This window comes from Myiozetetes cayanensis, unplaced genomic scaffold (assembly GCF_022539395.1).
Source record: "Myiozetetes cayanensis isolate MyiCay16 unplaced genomic scaffold, myiCay2020 scf4, whole genome shotgun sequence".
NCBI classification, from domain to species: domain Eukaryota; kingdom Metazoa; phylum Chordata; class Aves; order Passeriformes; family Tyrannidae; genus Myiozetetes; species Myiozetetes cayanensis.
The window spans coordinates 39443682-39467465 of NW_026087631.1; the positions used below are offsets into that span (position 1 = coordinate 39443682).

The window sequence follows — 23784 nt, forward strand, 5'->3', positions numbered from 1 at the left end:
CTGAAGTGGGGATATAGCAATGCTGAAAATCACAGGAAGCTGCTGAAAATAAGAAATGTGAGGAATTCAAGTATAAAACTAGTTTATTCAAAGCTGATGTAGTATTTTCAAGGCTGGGAAGGAAAATAGCCATAATTATTCCATGAGCTCTTGACTGCATTCTTTTACTGATACACCAGTAAGAGTAGCACACGCTGACAGAAGGACAATGATAAAGAGAACTGATGTTGAGCAACATTGTGAAGAACACTGTCTCTAAAACCAGGTTGTTCTTAAAGAGATTTAGAAGAAGCACAATGCAAAAGAGGATAGATGGAGAAAGAGTGTGTATATGCAAATAGGGGATACAGAGAGAAGTATGACCTTGATTTCTTTTAATATAGCAGTACAAATTTTTATTATGTTCTGTGCTTTCAAGCTATACATTTTATAGCCTAACCAGGTTTAAAATTACACAGAATTAATATCAAGTTTTTGTCCATTTGCAAAGTCAATCTGAAGCAGCCTCTAGAGGTACATATTGGGAGAAAAGGTTTATATTTCTGTATGTACACAGATTTATTGCACGGTGTTTGTTACCACATCACAACATTGTACTGGTACCCCTTGCAAACATAATAAAGCTGTTAGTGCTTCCACTACGCAAATTAGTTTTAAGGGGATTTATAAGAACTGTTACACATTAGGCTTGAAACTTTGGCCTTCAAGTTCACAAATCCCATGCAGTCCTGCTTTGCCTAAGGACTAGAGGCATTCATTCATCCTTTTTGATCCCAAGAAACACCTATGTCATTTTGGAATAAAACAGTTGTACACTTAAACATTCTCACATTTTGTATCTCACCAAGTTCCTTTGATTTTCAGCAATGTTCTTTCCCATTTCAACTCCATAGTGGAGTTTCAGTCTCAATCTAATAGGTTTTTGTAGCCTGTCAAAAAGGGCACCTCATCTGGGGATCCTTTTTCTCCACCTATAATGCCAGTACTCTCCAAACAAAACCTGCAGAATGCATTTAGCAATTGTCACTACACTGATAATAGACAGAAACTCTTTGTAGCCAATGCTTTATTGGAAGAGGATATACTTATTGACATGAAAACACTACCCACCCACCTGCTCATGATTTTCATAAAAACCCTTTTTTGTTTAGGGTAGCTACAACAACAGAAAAGAAATTTAATGCAAGTGGGAGCTATTTCTCTGCTGGAAACCATTCATATTGACAGAGACAACACAGTACAGGTAGTGTCACTGCTGTCATATTACTGCACTTGCTGGTTACACCAAGGGACTTAATATTTCCAAGCCATTCAAAAGCAATTCTTCAGGCAGGACACAACCCAAAGCTCTAGACCAGTAGGTATAACTCAAACTACAAAATCTGGATAAATTTAATGAAAGAACTAGATGTGCAGCAATGCTAGAATACAGTATTTTAAGGCCTGAAATCAATCTGAAGGTAAAAAAAGACAACAAACATCATAGCAACAAATTATTATTAGTAGTAACATCTCTGCAGGAAGTATACTACTACGAGTAACTACCAGTTATTACTAGAAACAACAACAACAATAATAATATCAAGTTTATAGTTCTTTACATAGGATTATTTTTAATTCTCTGACTACCAGGTTTGAGACAAGTCTCAGGCATCCAGAATGAAAAACTACTAAAATAAAAAAATTAAGGCTGTCATAACCCTTCTGATAGCCTGTGCACTCCAATGCTTCAAGGCAATATGAAAACTGAAATCAGTTTTAAAGGAGTTTGAGAGAAAATGCTATCAAAGTCCACTTTCCAATGTTTCATAAACTGGAATTGCAGTGTGTTCCAACTGTCATAGAAAATCTACTTTTAGTTTGCCTCTAATTTTTCCTCAGCTCTGTTGCAGAAATAGCCCCTATAGATTTGTTTGCAAGCTTAGATATTTTCCTCCCATACAGTTGAAGAAGGCACTTGGAAAAATCCCACAATTCAGTAATAATAAGTTGTAACTTTTTAACTGCAGCTGTCATAGCATTAGTGTTCAGCTCTTCATAAAGAAACACACAGAGTCTGAAAAAAGCCTAAAGATTCTTCCCCTCCTGCAAGGATTAAAGGAGAGGGAGGGAATAAAAACAAGCAGGAATTCAGAGTTTAAAGAATCAACAAGGAAAAGCAAAGAGGGAGCTCTCACAAGCAGCAAGCTATACTTCCTTTAGAAGTTTCAGTTGATTTGATGTGCACTAACAAGGACTTCAGGGAAAACTCAGAAGCAGAGTCTGTTTTCTTAAAAAGCAGCTCAGTCCTACTCCTTCTAAGCAGTAAGGAAGTACTGAACTAATCTCAATAATGTGTAACAGCAGGATTCTGGCAGATGAAATGACCCAGATTCAGCTCCCACAGAACAGAAACTTTGTGGCTCTCAGGCCTGTCTTGGACAAAGTCTCTCAAATCCAGTTTCATATTCTTTCACTGGAGTAATTAAATCACATCAATCACTCCTGCCAGTCACTAAAACTTTTGCTCAACCTTTGTTCTGATCAGCTTTTGTTCTGCTCTCTGTGTTAACTAACAGCACCAGAAAACACCTCTGAAGGAGAAACTATTCACTGAATGTCTGGATTCAAGTATATTTTGATGCCAGTCTGTGGTAGCTGTATCTTTGTATTCATTCTGTTCACTTTAAAATCTGTTTCGGTTTCCCATCTTCCTAGGAAGCTGGCTATCTCAGCACTCATTACTCAGCTTGCATTTTCTGTCAAGATACATCACCCTCTTTCATTGAAGTAGGTTATATCACTCTTCGTGGAAGCTTCCTAAGCTTCCTAAGCTTCCAGGACTTAGGAGTTAGACTCTACAGCTGAGGCTGCACATACTCCAGATGCCAGTGCATGCAGAGTTTGATGGATGGATCTTTCTGGGAGTCCCCACTGGGGAAAATTACTACAAAACACTACTACTATTTCCTGGCAATGTTTACAGGCTGCAATTGCACATCAAGATCCCAGGCATTCTACTAAGAATGAAAGAACAATGCCTATGTCCCAGCACAAAATCTCAGCCTTGTCACTAGAAGTGAAAGTACTTTCAGCACTTCTGAAAGTAATCAAGTGATCAGCAAAATTCTCAAATATTGAAGGTGATTCAACTGCACAGGTTTCAGAACAAGTGCATACACCAGAGACCATCTGTTGATGCATACTTCAATATCAACATGCATCCTTGCAATTAGGATTTAGCACTAAAACAGCACTAACATTTTGTCAAGTAAGCAGACTTTGTAAACAGCACTGTTTTCATACCATTAATACTATGTTTATAAAACACTTTTTTACTTCAGCCTCTGCTGGGCTAAAATACAGAGTTGCCTTTTAAAACATCTGCTCATCCCTCTCTGTTGAAGTCATGGGTACTTGAAGTAAATAATATGAAACTGGCTTTCCCTGTAGGACAGGCAAGGATTTTTTTTTAATTGTAAGCATTTTTCCCCACCATCAGGACCTCTGACATACCATCTTCCTGAAAATGGGTTGTGGGCTTTATTTTCCTCTTAACTTTTACTTTACCTTTTTTTCTGTCACTTGTTAAGAAACAAACAAATAAAAAGACAGCATTTTAACATGATACTCAATTATAAAAGAGCCACAAGTCTGTAGAGTCACTGTGATTATATATCTGCAAAGTAACCTCAAATACTGGATATATTATACCTCCTAAAACAGAAGCTGGTGTTAGAGACAACAGCTTGATATAGGAAGAACCCGGAACAAAAAGATTTGCCTCCTGCTCCTCTTCATCTTCATTCATGTCTGTGTCCTCCAGCAAGCAAACTTCTGGTCGTGCCTGGACGATTTAACAAAAATGAAATATCAGCACAAAGATTCCAAATCCTCATTACCATTCATGATTCCAATAATCAAAAATACCAGCTAAATATGAAAAGTTTCCCATTTTATTATTTCACTCCATTTTATTAATTTGCATTTGACTGAATAAAAGTTTCTACTTACTGAAAGGCAACACTAGTGGATAAAAATCACAGGGCATGTAAATCCACATCAGTAAGAGTAAAATTTATCTTGGTACTTACAGACTGAGCTAAAATTCATAAAATTTTATTTTCACTCTGATTCTTCTTAAATTTAACAATGTTTTATACTGGTACTTCAATATACATAGAAATTTTTGCTAGATGTTATTTATATATTAGTTTTTAGAATCTGAAAAACTGCAACATATTTACACTGCTTTCAATTAAATCATACTTACTCATTTTCTAATGACTTTAAAGTAAACGTACCACTAATACAGAACTATGTACTACTGTGAAACATTTAGTATCGCAGCAGCGTTTAGATATTTCCCTCATTCTATCTCATGGTCTTCTATGTAAAACATATTTTCATTTGTAAGATTTATGCTGAAATCTTCTCATGGATTTATATAAACCATTTTTTTTTTATTTTTAAAATTGTTTATTGCAACCTTTTCATAATAGCCAATTGCAACATGCAAATAGAGCCTATCTTGTAAATAAAACCTTACAGAAGTATATACTACGCCATAAAGTACCAGTGTACTACTGAGTACTGTCTATCCTCTCATACAACATTACTTTCCAAAAAAAAGTCACATAGATGACCTTATGCTCATCTCCCTGTACTCCTTCATTTTGTAAGGTTACTGAGTCAACTCATCAGAAGTTTCAGAGTTTAACAGCTGTCTACATACTTAAATAGTGTTCCAATAAATACCTCAATTCCTTTCTGACTTACTTTATTGACAAAAAAGTAAAATGTTATACAGTAAAAGTTCAGAAGAAAAACACAGGAAAACTTTTCAGTTTGATTCCAAAAATAGCACCCATTTTTCAAATTGACTTACCCATGTCAGGAACAAAAGCACTAAGCATAAGTTTGCTGCAATGGATGAAGCACCAATCACAAGATTTGCTTAGTTAAGCATTAATAGAGGAGCATAAAATGCCCAAAAGATAACCTGATGATTTAACTAACAAAATAAGTGCTTAGCCCTCACTCAGCTTCATTTGTGCCTTTTCCTACTCGCCAAGACAATACTATCTCATTTCACCATTGCAACATTCAAGCAGGAGCTTGTATTCCTCTATTCCTCCTAGTTATCTGATAGAAAAGGCACATGGCCTGGTTTCCCTTTCAAGAGGATATAACCCATGCCAGATGGAGGTGTCAAATGTCCTTACTATTAAACACACAATATGGCTACCTGTTCAGGAAGATGAAGAATTGTATGTTCTTCAGAGTCAAATGATGACAGAGATTTATAGGCTGAAATAGCTACCAAAGCATCCTAAAAAATTAACAAGAAGAAAAAGAGAATCAGAAACACAGCATATGCTACTGCTACCTACTGGAAACTGCCCATACAAATAGCTTATCAAGTAACCACTGAACACCGGTAAAGAATTTAAAATAACAATGTTTTCCTGAGGCACACTCTCAATTGCTTATTTTATACATACACAATGCAAAGTAGCAAATATCTAGGTTTCATAGCAAGCATTCTGAGGGTATTTTAGGTAGAAATATATAAGCCACATTTAAACTAAAATACATGAGTTCTATCAGCCCCATGGTGGTTATAGTCAAGCATTCCCACTGTACTACAACACTCCACAAAAGAACTCAGATAGTTGTGGCAGCACCATCTTTGTCGAAAATGCTTCACCATGTCGAGGCTGAAATCTTCCAGGGGAAATCAAACTAGTTTGTTTCATAATTCTCCTTGGAAATGGTAGACGTTAGGATCATATTTCATGATGTGCAGTACATTGCTTCAAAAACAGCGTTAAATGGCCAGCAACAAGCAGAAAACCCTATTTGGAAATGAGATTACTGACACTGTCTTGACAGAAAAGGACAAAACTTAATATCCAGTTGCTGACATCAGAAATCAACATTTTCAATTGTATCACCTACCTCGTTCTGTGTGTTGTTCCATAGGAAGCTGATAACTTGGGCTTTGAATTTCTATAAAAGAAAACAAAATACACATTTATGTTTTCTTTAACTAAATAAGCAGCTGAAACAGAAGCAGTTACCTGAAACAAACTGCTGCCACATCAACATGCATTGAGCTAGAAAAGTGGAATGGGTACAGATTTGAACTCCAGACATGTTCACGTGTTCTCACATTCTGGGAGAGGGAAACCACAGATTAACCTTGTACTGGAATTCCTCACGTATTTCCCAGGACTCACTAATGCAAGCAAAAATTGTTAAACTGTATGGAATGTGCATTATGATAAATTAAAAACAAGCAGGCTCATTTAAAAGCTATATACAAAGATATAATAAAAGAAAGACTCGCCTTAGTCCATGAGTACATACCTCAAATTCATTTGTATTCACTGTTAATGAGGGAACCAGGGCAAACAATTCATTCAGAGCTTTTAAAATGAGGGGTCTTGTATCACAACTCAGCTTTGGTGACAGTGCATTCCATGTAGAACGGATGCAAACAACCTGGAAGGAAAGTGGGAGACACCATTACTAACAGCAATCCCAACTTGACTGAACATTTCTTTCCAGTACTTGTCCTCACTCCTTCTACTTGGAGAACAGGAATATAGTTCACAAACAGGAAAAAAAGTAAGCATGTTAAAAATTCATTTGTATATCAATTGACATAATGCAGTAATACTGCATAATACTTCACCAGAGAAAGCAGATATCAGTAGGAACAGATAGGACACTGTTAGCAATACGCAAAGCTGTAGATGTATCTTCACACATCACTACTACTCTACTTAACTTTGTCAAATTAGCTTAAAAGCAAGCTGTCTCTTGGAATCCAACAGGAGGAGAGCAGAAGAAACAACAGAGGAATCTATTTCCCCTGGGAGCCCTCCAAATGAAATTGCTTTAATCTTTAAAAACAGTCAAACCCAACAAAATTTGCAGAAAAAATGAAAAGTGTAAAACTTCAGTAATCCAGAAGTCATTGGAAAGTGTCAAACTACAATAAACACTAAACACTAATTCCAAATACTGAACTGCTATCTAGCTATTCACAATAACTTCCATAAAAGTGAAAATAATGACTAAACATTTACACTATATCTACAGTACAGCAGGGATACATAATTGGTCCTACGTAGCTCTTCCTGGGTACAACACAGGCCTCACTCAGTTTATTTTCACCTCATGACAGCTCAACAAGCACTCAGTATATTTTGTATTTCTAGGTTCTGAAAAAAGTCTGTAAGATGATCAGTCAATGGTACAGTTCTAGAATCCCAAAAAGTAATCAAGCCCCACAGGAATGTTGACTAGACAGCATTATTGGCACTAAAACCTTCTCCTTTTTTTCCATGTGAGATTTTTTTCAGTTGCCATGCTTTCTCTTGGTAAGGAACCATGTATTTTAGTCAAAAATCAAGTCATTTCCATGCAGTATTTCATCAAACCTCATGTTGCTACCTGTGGAGAACTTCACTTTTCAGATTTTTGTCACCATACCTAGAATAATTCTGTCTGTAATTTACCTGTTGTTACCATTTGTCTTTCAGATTTCAGGCTCCACCGCAACAAAAGGGTACAAAACAGGAAAAGATACAAACGAAATAAACTACGCCCTTTCCAACAATAAAACCAAAACCCCCAAGAAACTACTTCTCTCTTCACCCCACTCCCATCCACCCCCCAAAACTCAAGTCTTTTAAAGGGAAAAGCATACCAGAACTGCAAATCAAACCCCTTCTTTAAAGAATATGAGCAAATGCCATGAAAGTTTCTTTCACATGTATGAAATTAAAACAAAGCAACAAAAAACTAGGTCATACAGAAAAAGAGATTGATCTATGAAAAGAAATCAAATACAGATATGTTTATAGAGATATTCCATAAAGCCACTAAGAAAGATAGTATTATTCTGCACTGAAAAAACAGAACGCTTGGTATCCCTGGGTGCAGGTAATTGTCAAATAAAGCAGTCACTTCAGTGACTGCAAAACACATTTTAGAGTGCAGTTTAAAAAGCTGAATCCATTTCAGGAATAGCAAACCCATTAGTGTGTTTCTATGGTAACGATCACTGACAGCTAGAAAGACCTCATCACTGACAGCTAGAAAGACCATTCACTTTCATCCAAGTGAAAATGATACCTCTCTTTCCCTCCTTTCAAAACACACTGTTTGCAAGGATAAGTAAAAAGTCCTTCAAATGTTCAGAAAGATAGACATATCTATTAGCACTTATTAAACTATCTAAAAATATGAAGTTTGAAAGGAGTTAGTTCTCTGGAAAGAGAAAATACACTCTGTAGTAATATGTGGAGAAACAAAGTTGTATATTTATGGGGTTCATAATTTAGGAAGACTAACAAATCATTAGCTAGCCAAGAAAGTTTCAATTCATTCTCCAGTTTCAGCTAACAGCTAAAAAAAAAAAGGCCATAAAAAAACCCCACCAGCATTCTAAAAGAAGTTTCAGTTTTAGCAGAAATGCATACCACACAGATGAAGTTAGTGAAATCTAAAGGAACAACATACATCAAATGTCTTTTATCAACTACATTGAAACAACATATTGGTTTTGGACCATGTATACTTGGTATGCCAAAAACACTGGCCCTTCATTAAGTCATGCATAATCAATACTGTTACAATAATCATATGATACCTTATACAGCATTCAACCGATGATTGGTTTCCACACATATCACATCAGCATCATACAAACTAAATGCAGTATCTCTGCCATACAGGATCTACTACTTTGCCCACTAAAGAATATTTCAGTGCTTTTGTCAACACCAAAATATTTTCACTACAGAATCGATTTTAACGATTTTGTTTTCTTTCACAAACAGATTTATTTTCTTTACTGCATGTAAAAAGCATTCATACTAATAGCAAAGATTATAGTAAAATTCTACTGATTTGAAATCTATTGATATACGTTTTTCTTGAGAAGTGGAAGTCCAGCAGAAATTCAATTTTTCTACTGGCTAAAGGAAACAGCCTGAGTTTCCAAATGCTAAACACTTTATTGAAGGGTATAGGCATCACTTAGGAGACATTTGTTTTTTTGTCTTAGTTAAAGAGGTAGTGCAGCTTGGAATACACCACAACTTAAAAAATTTTGCTGCACGCTGATGAAAAGGAGAATTTACAGTATGTTTCACCTGTCTAAATGCTGCTGACAACTAAATACTTGGTCTTGAAGTGGATCTCATGTGACTTCAGATTGGGTAATAACCCAAATAAACTTGGTGAACTGATCTGAAGAAGGAAAATGGTTAAACATCATCTGGTGCACAATAAGCACAAAAGCTAGAGGATATTAAACCATCACTGAGCACAGAAGTGCAACCTGGCCTGTCATTAACAGATTTCACCCTCAATTGCTGCAACATTAAATTTCCTTTAAAAATATATTTTTAATGCCTAAAAGTTTATAACTGTACAATTCCTTTTCAGAAGGTATTTTCTAGACTTGCAACATAGCAGTCCTACAGAAAACTCCTACCAGTGTGAACCAATGGAGCAGAGGGATAAGAACAGTGGAAAACTGATACTTCACACAACATAAATAAACACAGTAAATAAAAAAAGGTTATAAAAGGTAACAACCTTGACGTTATGTGTTTCTGGAGGAATAAGCAACTATGTTAAATATCTTCCGATCAAGTTTATCCAGATACAGTGCTCAGCTTCACAAAATGCAAAACACTCTAGAAAACTAGCAAGATAAGAAAACCTTACTCTACCAGTAAGTGGACAAATATGATCTAGAAACAATTTAGAGTAAATAAACCATCTTCTCCTCAAAACACATTTTGCCCAATATTCCAAAGCCAGCTGACATGACAAAGTGATTATGCCACAGAGGCAGAAAGAAGTGCTGCTATTAATCCTGAGGATTAACAGCCAAAACACTCTTCCATGTCATTTTCACAGAAAAAAAGTTTGGTCATGATTGTTATGTCCACAGAGTATGTATACATTCAAATGCAAAGTGATTACATTGAAATTTTAGCTACAAAATGCAAATTACTTTTGTGGACTACACAAGTAGCTGTCCAGTTTATCCTAACAGATTTTAAGTACTTGGAACACAAACTTGCTTAATTTATTTTGTGTCTTCAATGCAGGCCAGTAACATTTATAGTCAACTTCTTTTACTAACTCATTCCATTCACGGAAAAGCCTTATCTATACAGAATTCATCCTGGGAGTCTGGCACTCCCTTCAACTCCAGATCTGCACAGGTAAGGAACTGTACTCACATTACTGGCTAAAGAGTTCAGACAGAAATTATGGTGTAAACTATAAACAAGACCAATTATATAAAGTAAGCCAAAAAGAGAACAAGGAGTAAATCAGACCTGAGAAAGTGAAACTGGTAGAAACTTGAACTCAAGAAGTAATGATCCTCTGATTCTTATTGTGTCTCAACACAAACCCACCATTTCAAGAATACAGTTCTTAAATGTATACTGTTTAAACAACATTCAACCTTTTAATTCATTCAAAATGTCAGTCATCAGTATTTGTTCTAACAAAGTTTCCAGTTCATTATATTACTCTGATATGCTGGTTTCTTTCTGATCAGTAAAACAAACAGGTATCAACTTAGAGGATAAACAGCAAGAAACCACTTCCTCAAAAACCCTTGAAAGGGCATTTAAATACTATATTTAGCAATTTTATTCTTAAATGTTTCTTGGCCGGCACACTGTACTTGACACACAAAATCATTTAGATGCCAGGATAGATAGCCTCATATGAGGTTGGCTTCTAAATCACTGGGGAAAAAAACCAAACTATATGCCAAGAAATAGGAAATGTGGTCTGGTAAGAGCTGTGTGCCTTTTAATCTTCGATGTGCAAGTCACTGTGCACTTTCATTAAAGACCCTTTTTTATACCTACCAAAAAAATCTCCCCAAAATAGGAGGGTGGGGGGAGCATCTAGCCCTTCTTGTAAGTCCTGCAAAAGCTAAGCTTATGTTCTTAACACTATTCATGTAGAATGTAGTTTGTGTAAAGCCACTACCTTTATACAAAACAATCACTGTAGTCTACAAAATGGAAAACTATTCTTCCACAAAAGTCAACCAAAAAATGTTGCCGTACATTTCATTATTATTTATTATTTTGTGCTATATTTATCTTATTATTTATTAGCATGGCTTTTATGAAAGAGTCTTTCTGAGACACTTGGAACTCAACTCGGAGAAAGCCATATGGTGTAGATGGTTCCATCATCAACTAAGTCAACATTATACATATGAAAACATAATTTATTATTCTAGTCCAGAAGCTGACTGAAAATCAGGTGCTCTCTAAAATTCTGCATCTAAGCAACTGCACAAAAAAAAGCTGAGAGATTAGATCCCTTTCCCTTAAGTCAGTGGCAGAGACAGCAAACACCAAAACAAAACCAACTTCTATTATTATGTCCTTTCTGCAGTGCAAACTGGAGCCTAAATATTAAATTACGTACAGACTACATTACTTAACCCAAATGGTTACCTAGCTTACCAAACCACAAGAGAATTCTCTGTTAAAGTTTTGGTATAGCTAGGTGGCAGATGTGGTCTCCCAGAAGAATACAACATAATGGGGGAAACAAAGCAAACTGAGGAGGGTCTGCAAGAATTTGGACAGGAAAAATTGGTAACTGTCCACAAAGTGATCCTTTCCTTCCTTCCTTTCTTTCTTCCATCCCAAGTACTTGGAGTTGTTTTAGCCTTCCAGTTCTCAAAAGTGGTACAGTAGGTCTATTCTCAAATGAGACTATTACAGTAAGATGTGACATCTGTTACACACCTAACTCCTGCTTTTTTGCAGGACAAAGTCCAAATATAATCCAGCCTGGGAAAACAGTGGTTCAATACCAAAAGCGGGAGTGATAAAATCTATGTGACCTTAAGAAGAGCCAAACCCCACACCAAAAGCAAAGCAAACGAAAAATTACTCTTAATAAGTTGTTTCTTAGTAGTCATTGCCTATAGATTTTTAACCATAGTGAATACTAATGCCTATGGACTGCTAATGATTCACTATGTTGTTTCTGAACCGCTGAATGTTTTCAAAGGAAAAATGTGGTAATGGCTGGATTTTGTTGGATTGGTCTCACTCCAGTCAACGCTGCAGTGAAAGTGAATTAATGGATAAACTTAAAATTGCAGTTTGGCAGAGAAATCAAATATTCCTGCAGGATATAATTAGTCCATTAACTCTGATGGCCTGTGTAGTATGCAGTTTGTCAACAGTGTGATTCACAGCATGCCTATGCCTGCATGATGATGTCTGAGATGTCACTGTGAAAACAAAGAGCCTTGAATCCTAACTCACAGATGTCAAAGGATCACAGCACAATCTGGGTTGGAAGGGACTTTAGGATATTTCTAGTCCAATCTCCTGCTCAAAGCAAGGTTACTACAATATCAAATCCAGTTGTTTCAGGGTTGTATCCAAAAGGAATGTGAAAATCTTCAGGGATGGACAGTGCACAACCTCTCTGGGTAGCACATTCCAATGCTTACTTGTCCCTTTCTTCAGTAAGTAATGAATGTTTTACAGTAAAACAGAAGCCTCCCAGCTGCAAGTGATTTCACTCCCTATTTGGTAAACTCTATGAATGAGACCCAGCAGGGTAGGCCAGTAAGGAGATAAAAAATTATATGATTTGCATAGTTTTTGGCTAATCAGAATTATGTGCCCTTAATCTTTCTTTCAAATCTCAAGGAAAGACGAATGGAAGGATGTCTTTGAAACACATTGCGAAGCTGACCTAAAATTCCAGCTTGTGCACTGATGGGCTGACCTGCTGTGCTAGAAGTCCACACTACAATTTCCCAGGAACTATTAACTTATGTTGGAAGAAAGGAATTAAATTTGTCAGAAGAAAAAGAAATTCTGCAACAATCCAATGTACTCTTAAAAAAAAGCCAACCGGGCGAAAATCCTATGAACCACAAGCAAAACACAAAACACAGGGACAAGACAATTTAACCTTACCTCAGCCTCACAAAGTGCCTGGAGACCCTGCAGTACTATGGCAGCGGGTGAAGCCTGATCAGGTTTTGTGCATTCATTTAATACCTGGGAAATTGCAGCCAACATGTCTGCTCCATGCTGATATGGTCTAAAGGAAAAAAACATGAAGATAGAAGGCAATATTCATGCATACACACAAGTTGTAACCTATACACAAAAATTCATTAAGTGCTGGTTTTGTTTATGTGACAACTAAACAAGCCTAAAACTGGGAGGAAAAAAAAAATACAAGAGATACAAGGAGGATATGACTAACAGCTCTAAAGACTGAGTGACACAGAGAATTAAATCAGCAGGTACCTAGTTCCAAATAAAATTGGTTAAGTTATGGAAGATTTTGTCCAGGTATCTTGTGTATGTTAAAAGACTATATTATTGAAGAAGTGACTAAGAATAAAAATGTGCTATTAAAAATGCTATTTTATGACTCTTTGTTGCAGTCTTCTGCAAGTAATCACTACTGTATATTGATGGAGATTCTGGCACCAAAAGCCTTTTGTTGCTCTTACATCAGATAGCTATGTTTTTCCATTTCTTTTGTTGCTGCAATGCCATTTGTCTCCCCTTCAACTGACTGCATGGGGCTGCTTGTTAGCCTCTCAGTCTTTTAATATCCATTCAGCTTTTTGGGTTGCAATGATGGCAGTGTCAAAAAAAAATGCTTTCTTTTAGTAATAACAGAAAACTCCAAACTTACTAGTTGCTCAGATTAGGAATGGTTGAGTCTGTGTCTCAACTAGGAAAATATTACTATTAATGTAACAAATGTAGGTAAAAATTATTATGCAGCTTTTCTGACAAAAAATTGTTTTCCCTTACAAAGATGTATAACAGGTAACATTTGCACTTACCTCTGCCTACATATATCTCTTATACAAGCAGCTTTAGCAATCAGCTTTTCCCACTGAGCATCTTTGTCAACAGACACAGAGGGCATATCAGACATCGCCAAGAACTTCTGTAACTCTGGGTAAATCCGATCCTAGAAAAGATTCAATTTAAAAAATTACCATTGTACCTTGAAAAGGATTTTCAATTGTCAACACTTCTACATGACTTCTAAATACCTCTTTTATTGCATAACATATACTGCTTTTCTTCATTATTGGAATGTAATGCTACGATGAGCTCTACCCGGTTTTTGCAGACCAAATCTCTACTGCTATTTTGAAAAAAACTGAGAAGGAAATTATTGTTATGTAACTTGCGCTGGTTTTGGCTGGGGTAGAGTTAATTTTCTTCACTGTGGCTTCTATGGGGCTGTGTTTTGGATTTGTGCCAAACACAGGTTTGATAATATAGAGATGTTTTAGTTATTGTTGAGCAGAGCTTACACAGCGCCAAGGCCTTTTCTGCTTTTCCTACTTTCCATGCTGCCAAGGAAGTTGGGGGTGCATGGGAAACTGGAAGGAGACGTAGCCGGAACAGGTGACCCCTACCGACCAAAAGGATATTCCAGACCATACGAAATCATGTTCATTTTATAAAGGGAATGTTTGGAGTGATGGCATTTGTCTTCTCAAGTCAGCGTTATACGTGATGGGGGTGCTGCTCTCCTGGAAATGGTTGAACACCTGCCCACCCATGGGAAGCAGTGAATTAACTCGTTTTGCTTTGCTTGTGTGTGGGGCTTTTGCTTTCCCTAATAAACTGCCCTTATCTCAACCCACGAGTTTTCTGGCTTTTACCCTTCTGATTCTCTCCCCAGTCCAGCTGATGGGGGAGTGAGTGAGTGACTGTGTGGTATTTGGCTGCTGGCTGGGGTTAAGCCACAACATTAAGGTCTTGTTCTTACTGAACATTACGAAAAGCAGAAAGCTGCCCTTCAAACAAATTCTCTTTCTAATTCCAGTCTGAGACCTCATGAAATGAAAGTTTCATGAAAGACATACTATTAAATTTTTCACTAGAACAGAATCAGTACAGGCACCACTTATGCTATTTACTTTATAATCCTGATATTGGCATACTAGTATAAGCAATGATCCAAAATTAATTTCCTTCCTTGGTTAGAGGTAATGAAGTTTTTCAACTGGAATTCTTATATTGAATAAGTATAGTGAATAACTACAAGAATTTTCTAACCTGTCTTTCCCACAATGACGTCATCAGCCGTGAAGCAATTGCTCTGAGCTTTGGTGTGCTCCCCAGCATGTGAATGGCACGCAGAATCTGAGCTACACAAACCTGAAAGAAATTTTTTAACCAAGTGTCACTGTTATTTTATATGCCCGAGGACAAAGTCTAATCTACAAATAATTATTTTATAACCAAGTACAAGGAGATAATTGTCAAACTGCCATGTCGGAAATAAACTGGAAGTCGTTTCCTAAAAAACTTTAGAACATAACGAGTCCAAGGACACCTATCTTCTCATGACATATGTAATGATGATACAGTACAGACAGTAAAGCAAAATGTACATTTCACCCTGAAACAACTATCGTAACCCATCCAAAACATGGCAAAGTTATGATGAAGCTTAAAAATCAGTTAAGCAAGCCATGTATTGCTTAGTCTAAATATTTTTTTATAAATAAATGACCTTTCATTGCTACAGTTTTCGTTTTACTAAAAATGTTTAATTCTGACCTTGTGTACACCAAGTGTAGGCAACGTATACAATATATCCCTGTAAAGTGCAGGTTCCAAAGGCCTTCCCAATTTAAATATCAGAACTGGGATAAGATTTGGAACCTAAAATAAAACAAACACAGGACATAAATTAGAATTTGTAAACATGACACCTTGCATAAGACAGTGAATTTGTAAGAACATATTAGAAACTCTTACCTTTTCTGTATTTTTTTCTGCTTGTATATATGACAAACCTGTTATATAATACAATATAATTTATTGCATTCTTTACTATACAGTAAAAACTTCCACAGAACTGCCCCTGAAGTGACAATAAGGCAAAAGAGACTTATTTACCTCCATTTCCTTTTTGATCAGATTTTCAGTATTTTCATACCAGCAGGTCCTACAGTTTTTGCTTGTGTATCTTCTTATCACTGTGTGATTAAATCTCATCTTAAATTAAATCTACTCACGATTTCCCATAGTACTTCTTTCTTTTGCCAGAGTTAGATATACAAAATTCCCAGGAAAAGTCTAGGCCTGTGCTACTGTGAGGCCAACTTACAAGGTTCTATCTTTTAAAGTCTACTTGTTTTGAGCTGTATATTTCAATTGTAGTATCAAGAAAAACCCCAAAATGTTCAGGTACAACAAAGCTCTTCCTCTCTCCATCTCCCTCATGGAATGGATAAACAATGCTGGAATTAATTTCAGTATTATATTTATGCTAAATCTTCATCAGGGGTGCAACAGCTCCATGAAGCTGATACGACAATTCATTAGCTCCCAGCAGGCAGGAAGCAGCTTTGGAGTGGGAGGCATGCTGCCTGTCAACATTGCCTTCTGCATTTCCCACACTACCAGAGTATGCAGCAGCAATCTGAAGAAGGGTTTTCAAGGTTATGTTGTTTGGTTTTAAAACTAATTTGCATCTCAAAAACAATGTTGAGGTTTCTCAACAACTCTCCCTTTTAAAGCAAAATTAAACATGCAAGAAGAAGTGATATTATTCAATAAACAAGCCTGAGAGGCATTCTCTGTGATTTGGTGGTCTGATTTTTTTCTTTCCTAAGCTAGAGAATAATTGTTCTTCTTCAAAGCTAAAAAAGGATAACAAGTTTCAGTTCTGGGTTGAATTTTGGAAGATGGTTGCCCAGTAGACAAGGTAGCGAAATGAGAAGGTTTTTAAAAGCGTTCAGTATTCTGGCATTCCTTGCTCTAGTAAGCAAGACAAAAGTACTGGACAATTCAGACAAATGAAAGGACCACTTTTTCAGATAAGTGCACAAAAGTAGCTACATTTCTGCTTATAAAAGCTATAAAATAAATTTCTCTCAAAAATCAGAAGCACTTTTTTGAAAACACAAGCTAGGTTTTCAAAAGTTTCATGTATTCTGGAAGGATCCTAACCAATGATTTTCAATCATGAAGAATCTGTCCACAAGACCCAATATGATATGATTGCTTCCCTACAGCTATTTTCTGAAGTTTATATAATCAAACAAACAAACAAAAATAGCATCAGGTACCACCTGAGCAAGCCAAGTCCAGTTCAACACATCCTTAAACACGTTTTCTACGCAAATGGAAATATATTTTACCTTTTTGTTTTCTAATGCATTTCCAGACACCAAATAACACAAAATAATGCATATTCAGATGGATTTCCTAAGATGTCATTTACCACTAAAATACTTCATTCTAGCAACTTAAAGACCATAAAAGAATGTATGTCTTCTACAGATTCATAATCCTTAAATAACCATAATAGATCTTGTGCTACTATTCACCAGTGACCTCTCAGTCAGACAATTTAATTTCTTCCCCTTGCAACACAGCAATGGTTTCACAGAACGAAGTAACAATTTCTGCACAAGAAAATTCATCCAATTTTAAAGACTGTATTAAGTCTATCGTGAACAGCATATGTCATAGTAGTCTCTAGAGTGATTTGACTTAATACAGCCTAACAGCCCACGTTCTACTCTTCATTCCTCAGCCTTTAACAAATATTTCTGGACTTTCTTCCATAGTGTTTCAGACTATCACTGCAAAATGCCTCCACTAAAAACAGATCCAAAATAATCACTTATATTGCACCATGAAAAGGCTTTCACTCAGTGGAGAAGGAGGAGATACACACAGAGAAGCTCTCTACAGCCTTTCTTAATGGAAAGGGTAAGGAAAAAAAGAAAACAAATCATAACCAGAACAATGTCTGCAAAATCAATTATGGTAGTAATTTTAAAATCTAGCAATGTTTTTTAACTGCTCCATTAACCTACTTCAGAGACAGCAGATTCATATAAAACCAAAATTCACTGTGAAAATGGGAGCTACTGTTAGGGAACTCTGTGAAGAGCTGTAGTAAACGTGAAAATAATGAGGATAGGATTCTTGAAACACGTTCCCTCTTTCTGGCTCTGCTTTGTTTTGAAGGACAGTTCTTCAACTCAGATTTTGCATGGCAATCACTTGTGGCCTTTCAATTCAATATTCACAGCTACAACCACTGTGTCACTTTGTGAACCAGACAGTAACAGAATTTGACTAGCAGCAGAATTAGTGAATATCTAAATCACTTAAAAAAACCATAAAAAACCCCCCCACCATACAATACTTTTCATACTAAGACCTTCACTATGACATGTCAGCACTTCTATCTATTCCTCTATAATACAGGTAGTTCAAAGTTTGGTTGCAAAGTGGACACTTCGTAATTTTGCCCTGGGGACATTTTATTTAACTTCTGCAATGCTAAGTACTGACGTCTTCTAGCCCAAGTTTACTTTGATTTGGACATGATTCAAAGAGTAAAAGAATTCAGAATATAACTGTTACACCTGCTACAAACATCTGGCTCTAAGAGTGTTTAAGTGCTGTTAACACAAAAGAACAGATTCAAGTAAATAGAGGTATGACTGCTGAAAAATAAGGTTGGGCTTAACAGCCACTTTTTGTTCTCTTCTTCCCATACCCATCCTCTGACTTTCTTCCTCTCTTTTTCAGAACAGCCTTCTAACTACTATGCTGCACGCACCTTCCACTGCATACTTCAGAAAGTGCTCCAGGAAACTGAAGACTCAAAATATCTAACGAGTTTGTTGTGATGGGCTTTCCACTTCGTTAGCTTAAAGGACATTCCAACCACTTACTTTCACCATCTTGTACAAAACACCATTTATTTACACAGAATTGAATAAAACAGAACCAAACAAAGTAATTCACAAAGTATAACTCAGCCATCAATGTGTTAGTGACAGTTGCTTGTACACTGCCCACAGAGTTTATTAATTAGTTATTTCGCCTACCCAGGAGCTTCAGCGCTTTCTCCCCCTATAATGTTACTGCAAGAGAAAGATACCAGAAGTTTGTGGTAATTCTTCCTGCCTTAGAGAGACCATTGCACCTACAAGAAACAATGTAATAAACTTCCAGTGCAATGCCACATTAGAATAATCTCTCCGGAACAATTAAACAGACTCAGAACTTAAAACACTTGTCAGACGAGTCAAGACATGCCAGGTGATGCCCAGTTCAAACAAACCAGACAGTAAGTTCAAGCTTTAAAGCATTAAAATATTTTGGAATAAAAGATGTAATTTAAAAGACAGAAATGCAGTAGATCTTGCTAACTGGAGAATACTCAGGTGTCCTTGGTTGCACTTAATTAACAATTGAGAAGGGAAACATCATCCCAATTAAGTGCATTACTCTTCCCACACAAAATTTTCAAGTATTACTCAGCAGAACGCCCACTGTATTACTAATTGTACTGTTTGCTTTATGTGATATTACGAAAAAGACACTTGAATACCTTACACATTTTCCAGAAAAGTATTTTAAAGCTCACAAAATAAAAAAACCTAAAAGCTCTCCATTTGCACACTCTGCTAGCAAACAAAAGGCGAGACAGTAAGACAGTTATCAACAAATCAGGGTTAGAGTTCTGCATTTTAAACAAAGGCATCTAATTCACACAGACTTCTGCTGATCACTAGGAAACAAAAAATATGATGAAGCCTAAACTTCATCTTCTCATTGCCTTTGGACACGAACCATTCTTCCCAGTGCCAGGGAGGACTTTTTCACGAGCTTGAAGGGCTTCTTAGTTCCAAAGTAGTCAGACCACTCAATGGGATGTGTTCACCAATCTTTTTTACTGTACTGGTGAACAAAAGCTTTGGCTTAAATAAGAACAAAGTAGAAAAACTCATTCACATAAATGCTAAACACCACAGCTTCAGGTTAAATTACTCTCCCTGTATCTGTGTGTGTAAAGCTTCTGTAATTCTGCCTGACTTGCACTTTGAATTGTCTCTAAAACTGTTCATTTAAATATTCGAGATTCCTCTAATGAAATTCACAACAGTCATTCCCTACAGTCAGACTTCAGCCCATTTTGCTCAGGCACCATATTGCTTCAGTAAATTTTTTTCAATAAGTTACCACTTTTTTTTTGAATGACTGCTAAATTGCATTTTGAACAACTATATCAAATAGTTAATCAACAAAGTACTATTCCTTTCCTCTTTCTGTAATATGTCACTGGTACATCATACAACTCGAAGTCCTAATGCAACAAAATTAGTTAGAGGGTCTACAGACAAAAACAGGAAATCCGCTCCAAAAAGCCTGGAGTAAACTTTGTGGTTTTCACATAGCTAGCTAGTCACAAGAAGAAAACTGCCTTACTTGGTGCAGGTAAGATCAGAACTGAAGGAAATTTTCCCACAATAGGGCAGATGTATGCCTTATCTACCCTTTCCCTAGAGAACAATTAGTTAATTTACAAAGACTTGTAACTTTGGACCTGTCAAACTACTCGTAGTTGGGGTACTACCCATACTAGTTTTGAATGTTGACTCACAGAAATATTTTCAAGAACAAACTACCCAGGTCATTCTACATCAGCTCAGCTTTGCTTTTATACACAAGTGCAGCTTATTTTGCTTACTCCTGCCATTTGAACACAATTAGGTGCTTCCAACTTAAAGTGAGAAAATGAAGTTTTAATAACTGTTTTGCAAAAAAAAAAAAAAAAAAAAAAAAAAAAGGTCAACAAAGCATTTTAAGCTACCTTAAGTTGGGTGTTTCCCTTGTTTCTTGGAGTTACAAGACACAATACAACTGGAAGACTAATTTTTGGCTGCTGTCTTAGGATCACATTGTCATGGTCAGATCACATTTTTTATTACTTTTAAGTTTTACATTCTTCCCTTTGTCACTGATTAGCTCCACACCCTTCCACTAAGCCAGAGCTCTAAACAGCAGGTAAGAAATAAAAAGTATCATTTTCCAGCAAAACCATTCTATTCCTAAAACACCTGCTTATTAAAGGCACCGAAGTTGCTTATTTTTATGCTACCAGATTTCCAATTTGTTCTTAAATAGTAGTCAAAATTGTAACTTTTTTGTGCTGCAGAGTCTGCCAACTCTTTGAAAAGAAAGCAAGTAAAAAAACCCAGCATCAAATAGAGCCCGTCTTTATGGTATAAATTAAATTTGAATCAATACTTCTATTTTACAAATAAGATATGACTGTTTCTGTATAATGCCTCCTGCATTACTTTGCTGTTTCCAGATAACCCCCTTTATCTTTCCAGGTTATGCAGAAAAGCTTAGGCATCCTGCATAATTCTGGTTTGAATTCAGCACTGAGGCAAAGAAAGACTATTTTTAAGAAGCAAGAATAAAGATGTCACAAGGGACTTGGCAGTCTTCCAGTAACAATGCCACAAAAGAACACAGAGAATAATTTATGGGGTCACCAGAACTCGGAAATGGTTCGGCAGCCTCTTTTCAGCTTCCTCATGCCGTATTTTCATACTTGTTAGATAATATCAACAAATAAGCCAGTCTTTTCCCTAAGTCTAAACAACTAAAAAAGACTCCAAAACACCGACATAATACATATTTTGTTGTAACTGAACACAAAAAGTGAATTTCAGACAGCTGAGGGTATATGTGTGTGCACCTCTGTGCAGGATGAGGGTCAGTCTGTGTCAGCAATGGCAGCGCAGCTGCAGCCCTAGAAGCTTGTACATCCAGCTGCCTTCAACAGGTGAGACCTGGATCCAGAGGCTACTCTAAACACTGACCATGCACCATTGCTGGAGAGATCCTTACTGTACCCACCAGGAATGCAGTTATATCCTTGCCACTTGTTGGACCTATGGTCATGAAGCTGTGGCAGCGTTGCCCTTCTTGGGCTGCTAAGTGCAGTCCAATTCCTGAAAAAAACTGCACTAACAGTTAAGTCTTTACCTGAGAACAATCAGCCTTGGCTATTTCTGTAGTAGTCTGAAGCACATCACGAAGAGTGTCTCCATTTTCTTGGATCAGTAGATAAGCCAACAAAAGAAAAACATGGGCAGGGACTTGTGTGATAACAGGCAGCAGTGATTTCACTGAAGATAACCATTTAGTAACTGTGGACTTCTCTTTCATGAGCTCTATGATCTTCCAGGTTGTGTACAATGAACTGTAAGAGCTGGTTATAGGGAAAAGGAGTTTGCAGGACACCTGAGAAAAGTGAAGCAAATAAAAGTCTCAATCAAACAAATAAGGTACCATGAAAGAACAAACATAACATCCAAGTTGTCATCCAAAACGTTTTCTATAGTCCCAATGCAATAAATGCAAATAACAAACTGCAACACATTTCTCTGAAATCCTTTCTACGAATTCTTGCACTATGGGTGTTTCAATGGGTTGATAATTTCATACTCAGGAGTTCCCACTTTATTTGACATCCATCACTGCTGTTCCCATTAGTGACTGAAGTGTTACTTCCTCACTAAAACTGACATAATAGAACTGGAGTATATTAAAAGCTTAAGTTCCTGTCAATGACAGGAGAATCACAGAAGTTTAACTATCATCTACACTATTTTTAGAAAACTGTCTTAACTTTTAATACCACAGTTTAGGTTAATCTGTTTTTACATTTTCTGTTTAACTTATTTGTTTTTCAGAACAAAATGAGCTACAGTTGCAATCACAGAAGATAACGTTTAGCAGCAGGATAGTAAAACACAAATGAGGAATCCTCTTAAATTGGATTTTCATATATGTAAGAGTATACACATTATAAAGTTACTTCAAATAAAGTCTGAAGTGATTCATTACAAGAGAAAAGTTTAATTCAAGACAAGCCATTTCTTTACTAATAATTCTTTCCTTCCTTAGAAAGTACAATGTTTTCAGAAGTATCTCTCCACTATCAGGACAGCAGTTAGTAGTAATTAGGTGAAGAACATTTATATAAAGATCAGATCAAGAAAGTACTTGAAAAGAGGACTCCAAATGAACATCAAAAATGGAATTCACACTCTAAAGGGCAGAGACAAGAGATTTTTAGTGGCAAGAGCTGCTCTAAAGGCAGAATTTCATTTTAATCACGGTGTAATGTAAATCTATTTTGGCTAATGGAAGGTAGAATGCCACTGTATTTTAGATTACCTTTTAAAAATAACACTAAAATTAGCTTATTCCATACACATTACTATTAGTGTATGTGAAAAATTCAGCAGTCAGATAATGTTATCTCTTTTGGCTGGCAAGATCACTTGGAGCCAAAAACCTCTTCAAATACTGCGAAATACAAAGCTGCGAAATTGCCATTTATTGAAAAAGGTAATTAAACTTTATCCAAGGACATAAGTGCCCTAAGAAGAGCTTCAGAATCTGTAACATGTACTATTTATTTACCTGCCTCTAGAAGATAATAGGTCCTGAAATCAAGATCAGACTATTAAAGGGGTTTTGTTGTAGTTTTGGGTTTGTTTGATTTCTTTGTTCTTGTCAACTCTTTATTTTAAACGCCTGAAAAAAACTGCTAAAATTGGTAGAGCCTGAAATATTATATTGGTATTTCCCATTCCCCATTAAATCTCCAAAGGTTTTGCTTCAACGTAATAGTACTCACTCCCTTCTCCCTTTATTTCATCTGCATAAAAACAGGCTATGATGATAATTTTACTCTAATAATACACTCCATTCAAGTGGGTTAAGTAGAAAATTTCAGTCTGTCAACACAAAGATAATATATCTATATATTACATATATATACATTACATTATATATACATATGTATATATAGCATATATACATATAAATACATACATATATTACATTACAATAACACATATAAATCTCTCAATGGCAAAAC

At 36.2% G+C, this 23784-nt stretch overlaps 1 protein-coding gene across 1 annotated transcript in view; it reads right to left on the reverse strand.

The window, feature by feature from the left end:
- Window positions 1–23784, reverse strand: part of FOCAD (focadhesin) — a 91296-nt gene that overhangs the window by 40285 nt on the left and 27227 nt on the right. The window contains exons 11-19 of the mRNA XM_050329815.1: window positions 21879–22136; window positions 15624–15728; window positions 15117–15218; window positions 13883–14013; window positions 12993–13119; window positions 6352–6486; window positions 5941–5991; window positions 5228–5311; window positions 3694–3826 (exon numbers count right to left, since the gene is read on the reverse strand). Of these exons, the coding sequence (XP_050185772.1) occupies window positions 3694–3826; window positions 5228–5311; window positions 5941–5991; window positions 6352–6486; window positions 12993–13119; window positions 13883–14013; window positions 15117–15218; window positions 15624–15728; window positions 21879–22136 (1126 nt within the window). The remainder of the gene's footprint in view (window positions 1–3693; window positions 3827–5227; window positions 5312–5940; window positions 5992–6351; window positions 6487–12992; window positions 13120–13882; window positions 14014–15116; window positions 15219–15623; window positions 15729–21878; window positions 22137–23784) is intronic.